The following is a 7571-nucleotide window of genomic DNA, read 5'->3' on the forward strand; positions in this document are numbered from 1 at the left end:
GATAGTGAAGAAGGCGTTTGGTATGCTTTCCTTTATTGGTCAGAGTATTGAGTACAGGAGTTGGGAGGTCATGTTGCGGTAGTACAGGACATTAGTTAGGCTACTGTTGGAATATTGCGTGCAATTCTGGTCTCCTTCCTATCGGAAAGATGTTGTGAAACATGAAAGGGTTCAGAAAAGATTTACAAGGATGTTGACAGGGTTGGAGAATTTGAGCTATAGGGAGAGGTTGAACAGGCTGGGGCTGTTTTCCCTGCAGTGTCGGAAGCTGAGGGATGACCTTATAGAGGTTTACAAAATTATGAGGGGCATGGATAGGGTAAATAGACAAAGTCTGTTCCCTGGGGTCGGGGAGTCCAGAACTAGAGGGCATAGGTTTATGGTGAGAAGGGAAAGATATAAAAGAGACCTAAGGGGCAACCGTTTCACACAGAGGGTGGCACGGGTATGGAATGAGCTGCCAGAGGATGTGGTAAAGGCTGATATAAGAGGCATTTGGATGAGTATATGAATGGGAAGGGTTTGGAGGGATATGGGCCGGGTGCTGGCAGGTGGGACTAGATTGGGTTGGGATATATGGTCGGCATGGACAGGTTGTACCTGGAGAAACTTGGCAGGTCTGGCAGCATCTGTGAAGAGAAAGAGATAGATCAGATGTGCGCATGGCTAAAGGAGTGGTGTAGGTGGGAGGACTTTAGATTTTTGGATCTTTGCAATTGTTTCTGGGATAGGTGGGACCTGTACAAGCTGGATAGGTTGCAGCTGAACTGGAATGGATCCAGTGTCCTTGCTGGGAGGCTTGCTTGTGATGCTGGGGGGACATTTAAACTAATTTGGCAGGATGAAGGGGTACAGAGGGAGAAATTGAGGTCTGTCGATGCTGGAAGTCAAAAAGTGTGGTGCTGGAAAAGCACAGCTAGTCAGGCAGCATCCGAGGAGCAGGAGAATTGACGTTTTGAGCAGAAGCTCTTCATCAAGAATATGGTGATTCCTGATGAAGAGCTTATGCTCAAAACGTGACTCCCCTGCTCCTCAGACGCTGCTTGACCAGATTGGGCACAGAATAGATGCAAAGTCGGAAGCAAGGTTCAATCAGACATAGAAGGAATCCTAGTCGAGTCCAGCAGGCGGAGAAGACACAAGTGTGATAAGGCACCTGGGTGGGTTGGAAAGATAAATTGTATCAATTTTAATGCAAGGATCCTAACTAGTAAAGCAGATAAACTTAGAAATTTGATTAGCATGTGAGAATGTAATATTGTTGCAACCTCTGAAACATGGTTGAAGGAAGGGCAGAACTGACAACTCAGCATTCCAGGTTTCGAAGTTTCAGGTATGATTGGGCAGGGGTGGGGGAAATAAAGAGAAGTGGGTATTGCCTTACTGGTAAAGGAGATCTTCAGTGCTTTTATGAAGAAGGATGTCTAAGAAAGCTGTTCGAATGAAGCCGTCTAGGTAGAGCTTAGAAATAAAAGAGAGGTAATCACTTTGCTGGGATTATAGTAAATATCTTCCAACAGACTGAGAAAGAGGAGCAGATATGTAGGCAAAGCACAGCAAGGTTTATTGTTATAAAGATTTCAATTTAGCTAAAATTAACTGGGATCACCTTAGTGTGAAAGGATTAGATGGGATGGAATCCAGGAGACCTGAATGTGCCTGTATGTTTTTAGTCCTACTAGAAATGGGGTAGTGCTGTGGACCTAATCCAAGGGAATGAAGCTAGTCAAGTGGAAGTGTCAGTGGGCAAATATTTTAAAGGTAGTGACCATATCTGTAAGTTTCAAAGTCCAGACCAGAAACTGATCTGGGCTCGCATATAAATAGTGTGGCTGCAAAAGCAGGTCAAAGTGTAGGAATTCTACAGTGAGTAACCCACCTGTCTCCCTAATGCCTATCCACCATCTAAAAGGCACAGTTCAGGGGTGTGATGGAATAGTCCACATTTGCCCGAATGCAATAAACCTTCAGAAGCTTGGAAGCTTGAAATAACCCAGCCCAATGCAACTCACAAAATTGGCACCAGATCTATGCACTGATGTATGATGGCAATGGAGTGTACTATGTACATGATGTATGGCAGCAAATAGCTAAAGCTTCGCCAAGGACAAGGGCTGTGGATGCATGGGACATATTACTTGCCCCCTCCAAATCATGTATCATCTTGACTTGGACCTATATTGCCATTCTTTCATTGTTGATGGGTCAAATTGTTGGGGGTGGGCACAGTGGCTCAGTGGTTAGCATTGCTGCGTCACAGTGCCAAGGACTGGGTTCAATTCCAGCCTCGGGCGACTGTATGGAGGTTGCATGTTCTCCCCATGTCTGAGTGGGTTTCTGTCGGGTGCTCCAGTTTCCTCCAACACACTAGACATGTGCAAGTTAGGTGGATTGGCCATGCTAAATTACCATAATTCTGGATTAGTGGTGCTGGAAGAGCACAGCAGTTTCTCCCCACCCCACTTATCTCTCCACCCTTCAGGCTCTCTGCCTTTATTCCTGATGAAGGGTTTTTGCCCAAAACGTCGATTTTACTGCTCCTCGGATGCTGCCTGACCTGCTGTGCTCTTCCAGCACCACTAATCCAGAATCTGGTTTCCAGCATCTTCAGTCATTGTTTTTACCTAAATTACCATAATGTTCAGGGATGTGTAGGTTAGGTTTGTTAGCCATGGGAAAGTCAGGGAAAGGGTGAGGAGATGGATCTGGGTGTGATGCTGTTTGGAGGATTGGTGTGGACTTGTTTGGCTGAATGGCCTGTTTACTCACTGTGGGGATTCTTTATAAACAAAAGAATTCCTGGAGATTCCTAACAACAGTGTGTGTACCTAGCACCAAAGTAGTGCAGCAGTTTAAGAAATTTCTTAACCACCACCTTTTCCAGTAACAAATGGTGCACATCCTATGAAAGAATAAATAAAGGATCCATTTAAAAGGGACTGAATTAACACATAAAAGACTGAGTTTGTTATTCTGCATTGTTCCTTTTAGAGTCATTGAATCATAGAAATGTACAGCACGGAAACAGATCCTTCGGTCCAATTTGCCCATGCCAACCAGATATCCTAATCTAATCTAGTCCCATTTTCCAGCACTTGGCCCATATCCTTCTAAACGCTTCGTATTCATATACCCATCCAATGCCTTTTAAATGTTGTAATTGTACCAGCCTCCACTACTTCCTCTGGCAGCTCATTCCATACACGTACCATCCTCTGCGTGAAAAGGTTGCCCCTTAGATCCCTTTTAAGTTTTTCCCCCTCACCCTTAACCCATGCCCTCTAGTTCTGGATTTACCTTCTATAAGATCACAACTCAGCCTCTGATGCTCTAGGGAAAACAATTCTAGCCTATACAGCCTCTCCCTGTAGCTCAAGTCCTCCAACCTTGGCAATGTCCTTGTAAATCTTTTCTGAACCCTTTCAAGTTTCACAACATCCTGCCAATAGGAGGGAGACCAGAATTGCACATATTTTCCAAAAGCCTAACCAATATCCTGTATAGTCACAACATGACCACCCAACTCCTGTACTCAATACTCTGTCCAATAAAGGAAAGCATACCAAATCCTTCTTCGCTGTTTACGTGCAACTCCATTTTCAACGAACTATGAAACTACCTTCCCATCAAATGTATAAGTCCTGCCCTGATTTGCCTTTCCAACATGCAGCACCCCGCATATATCTAAATTATATTCCATCTGCCACTCCTCAGTCCATTGACCCATCTGATCAAGCTCCCATTGTTCTCTGAGGCATCCTTCTTTCCTGCCAACAACACCTCCAATTTTGGTGTCATCTGCAAACTTACTAACTGTACTTCTACCATGTTCACATCCAAATAATTTACATAAATGATGAAAAACAGTGGACCCGGCAGCAATTCTTGTGGCACACCCAATTGTCATAGGCCTCCAATCTGAAAAGCAACCTCCATCAACACCTTCTCTCTTCTACCTTCAAGCCAGTTCTGTATCCAAATGGCTGGTTCTCGCTGTTGAATAAGTTTCAGCATAGAAAAAGGCCCTTTGGCCCAACTTACCCATGCTGCTCGGTTTTCCCACCTTTGCAGTCTAGTTCCCCAAAGAAAGTGAGATGGTGATATGAGGATTGGTGGTGGAATGTGAAGTGGACACAGTATTTCAGTTCATTAACCAAATAAGTTTCTGTTATGAATTTAAATTTGAATTGTTTTACCTAACTGGTTTTCCAGAGAAACAGTGAAGAAAAAAATGAAAAATGGCCTTACAGAGAAAGTAGAGCACAAGGTAGGTTGATCTCTGTTCAAGTCAGTCAGATCAGAAATTGATCATGAAAATAATGTTTATATATGTTTTTTTTTAATTTCATGATATCCCAAAGTATTTTACTTCCAAGAAAGTACTACTTGAAGTGTAGTATCAGTGTTGTAATGAGCATCCAATTTCACAGAATCACAGTCTGAATTTTATTATGTGGCACATACTACTCATGCTTTAACAAAAACATCTATCCTGAATTTAACAAGGCTGTCCCACAGCCATAAAACTGTCTAGGTGACTTTAAAAAGTCAAAGTTAGACTTCAGCACTGCAGTGAATGAAATAGCATATTAGTACATAGCATCCTACAAGTTGCAGACAGAAACAACATGTACATTCACTGCGCTTGTTGAACTTAATAAAATAGTATACGTGGTAAAAGGAATTTTCAGCAAATGTCCTGACAAGTGCAAGACAAAAAGCTTTGACAGAAAATGTTTTTTTTCAGCAATTCATATCAGAAGCTATTAGTGATTATTATAATTCAGTGAAGAGTGCATGAGGGCATGCCTAGAGTAGCACCAGGCAGACGTAAAAGTGCCTCACAGAAGACACCATTCAGCCAATTGAGTTTAAACTGCCAAAAATTACTAAACCTACACAGCAGAAACAGAAGTTGCTGAAAAAACTCACTTCTGAGGAAGGGACACAAAACCAGAAACTTTAACTCTGATTTCTCTTCACAGATGCTGCCAGACCTGCTGAGCTTTTCCAGCAATTACTGTTTTAGTTTTTGATTTACTGCATCTGCAATTCTTGCTGTTTTGATTGATGACTCTCAGCCCTTCTGGATGCTCAGTCTTGAGTTGCTTGACCTAATCAAAATCTGTCCTCCCATTTAACATGTTGAAAGTGCCACACAGCACAATGGAGTGTATTCTTAATGTCAAGACGGGACTTCAACTGCACAAATATTGTATGGTGGTCACTCTTGTAGTTGCTGTTGTAAACAGATGCATCTGCAGCAGGCAGATTGATAAGGAAGAGGTTGAGTATATTTTTCCCGCTTGTTAGTTCGTTCTCCACCTGCCAAAGAGCCAGTTTTTCAGCTCTGATATAGGAGCAGAATTAAGCCATTCTGTCCTCATGAGTCTGCTTCAGCATTCATTGATGGCTGATGTTGTTCTGAACCACATTATCCTGCCTTCTCCCTGTAATCCTTGATCCCTTAACTAACCAATAACCTATTCAACTCTGTTTTAAAGCACTTAATGATTTGGCCTCCAAAGCTTTCTATGGCAATGAGTTCCACAGATTCATCAGCTTTTGATTGAAAAACTACTCATCATCTTAGTTCTAAAACATTTCCAATAAAGTACAGTGGATTTAAACATTTTGTGTTAGAATGATTTACATGCAAAATTGACATCAGCGCTTGGCACCTCCCCGCAGATTTTGCCAGCTGCATCGTACTGAGTGGGCGCTGTTTGTTACTTTGTGAAGCTGCGATTATTTTCCCAAGGTCACAAATGACTACGTAAAGTTTTGCAATTGCGCCCTTACAATGCTATCTGTTAAGCAGTATCCTTTCACAAGGTTATCTCATCATCCTTCTAAACTTGGTCGATACAAACCAGCCTCCTCAACTGCTCCTCATAGAACAAGCCAGTCATGTTTGGGATCATTCATGGAATCATAGAATCCCTACAGTGTGGAAAAAGGCCATTTGACCCAACGAGTCCACAACGACCCTCTGGAAAGTAACTCACCCTGACCCATTCCCCAACCCTATTACTCTACATTTCCCCTGATTACACATCTCTGAACACTATGGGCGATTTAGCATGGCCAATTCACCTAACCTGCACGTCTTTGGACTGTGGGAGGAAACCCACACAGACGCAGAGAAAATGTGCAAACTCCATACAGACAATTGCCCAAGGCTAGAATCAAACCCGGGTCCTTTGCAATGTGAGGCAGCAGTGCTGACCACTGAGCCACCGTTCCTTGTTGTGAACCTCGTCTGAACCACCTCCAAAGCCAGGATATCCTTCTTTAAACATGGATCCCAAAACTGCTCACAATATTCCAAATGTGGTCTGAACCAAACCTTATACAACCTCAGCAGTACATCCCTGTTCTTGTGTGCTAATTCTCTCGAAATAAATGCTAACATTGCATTTGTCTTCTTATATGTCAACTGAACCACTCTGTTAACATTAAGAGAATCCTGAACCAGGAGTCTTAAGTTACTTTTCGCTTCAGAGTTTTGAAGCCTTTCCCATTTTCAAGAGAGTCTACACCTCTATTCTTCCAGCCAAAATGGAAAAACCTGATACTTTCCCACATTGTATTCAATCTGTCACTTCTTTGCCCACTCTCCTAGATTGTCCAAGATCTTCTGTCCCACCTCCTCAATATTATCTGTTCCCCCACCTATCTTTTGTGTTGTCTGCAAACTTGGCCACAATGCCCTCAGTTCCTTCCTCCACATCATTAATGTATAATGTGAATAGTTGTGGTCCCAATACTGACCCCTATGGAATTCCACTAGTCATCGCCAGCCATCCTGGAAAAACCCCTTTATCCTCGCCTTCTGCCTATCAGACAATACCTTGTGCCAATGTCATAGGCTCTTATTTAGCAGCCTCCTGTTTGGCACCTTGTCATTGGCTTTCTGGAAATCCAAATAGACCACTCCACTGGCTCTTCTTTGTCTCACTTGCTTGTTATTTCCTTAAAGAATTCTAACAAATTTGTCAATCATGACTTTCCCTTGACGAAACTGCTGACTCAGTCCTATTTTACAATGCACATCCCAGTACTCTCCAGTATCATCCTTAATAATCTCTAAAGTCTTACCAAATTGAGGTGCAGTTAACTGGCCCATAATTTCACATCTTCTGTATCCCTCCCTCCTTAAACAGGTGTGTTACATTAGACTTTTTCCACTCCTCTGAGATCCTCCATGACTCCAGTGATTCCTGATGGATAAGCACCAATGCCTCCACAATCTCCTCAGTTAATTTCTTTAGAACTCTGGGGTGTCATCTATTGGGTCTGGTTGACTTGAGAATTAGGAATTAGAGGAGAAAGTGAGGTCTGCAGATGCTGGAGCTGGAAATGTGTTGCTGGAAAAGCGCAGCAGGTCAGACAGCATCCAGGGAACAGGAGAATCAACGTTTCGGGCATAAGCCCTTCTTCAGGAATGCGGAACGTTTGTCCAGCAGGCTAAGATAAAAGGTAGGGAGGAGGGACTTGGGGGAGGGGCGTCGGAAATGTGATAGGTGGAAAGAGGTCAAGGTGAGGGTGATAGGTCAGACTGGGGGGGG

General features: G+C 43.1%; 1 protein-coding gene across 1 annotated transcript in view; it reads left to right on the top strand.

Annotated features, from left to right (window-relative positions):
* LOC122559939 (synaptonemal complex protein 2) overlaps positions 1–7571 on the top strand; it is a 238107-nt gene that overhangs the window by 132408 nt on the left and 98128 nt on the right. Inside the window, exon 11 of the mRNA XM_043710048.1 lies at positions 4213–4267. Within this exon, the coding sequence (XP_043565983.1) occupies positions 4213–4267 (55 nt within the window). The remainder of the gene's footprint in view (positions 1–4212; positions 4268–7571) is intronic.

This window comes from Chiloscyllium plagiosum, chromosome 20, assembly GCF_004010195.1.
Source record: "Chiloscyllium plagiosum isolate BGI_BamShark_2017 chromosome 20, ASM401019v2, whole genome shotgun sequence".
Classification (NCBI taxonomy): Eukaryota; Metazoa; Chordata; class Chondrichthyes; order Orectolobiformes; family Hemiscylliidae; genus Chiloscyllium; species Chiloscyllium plagiosum.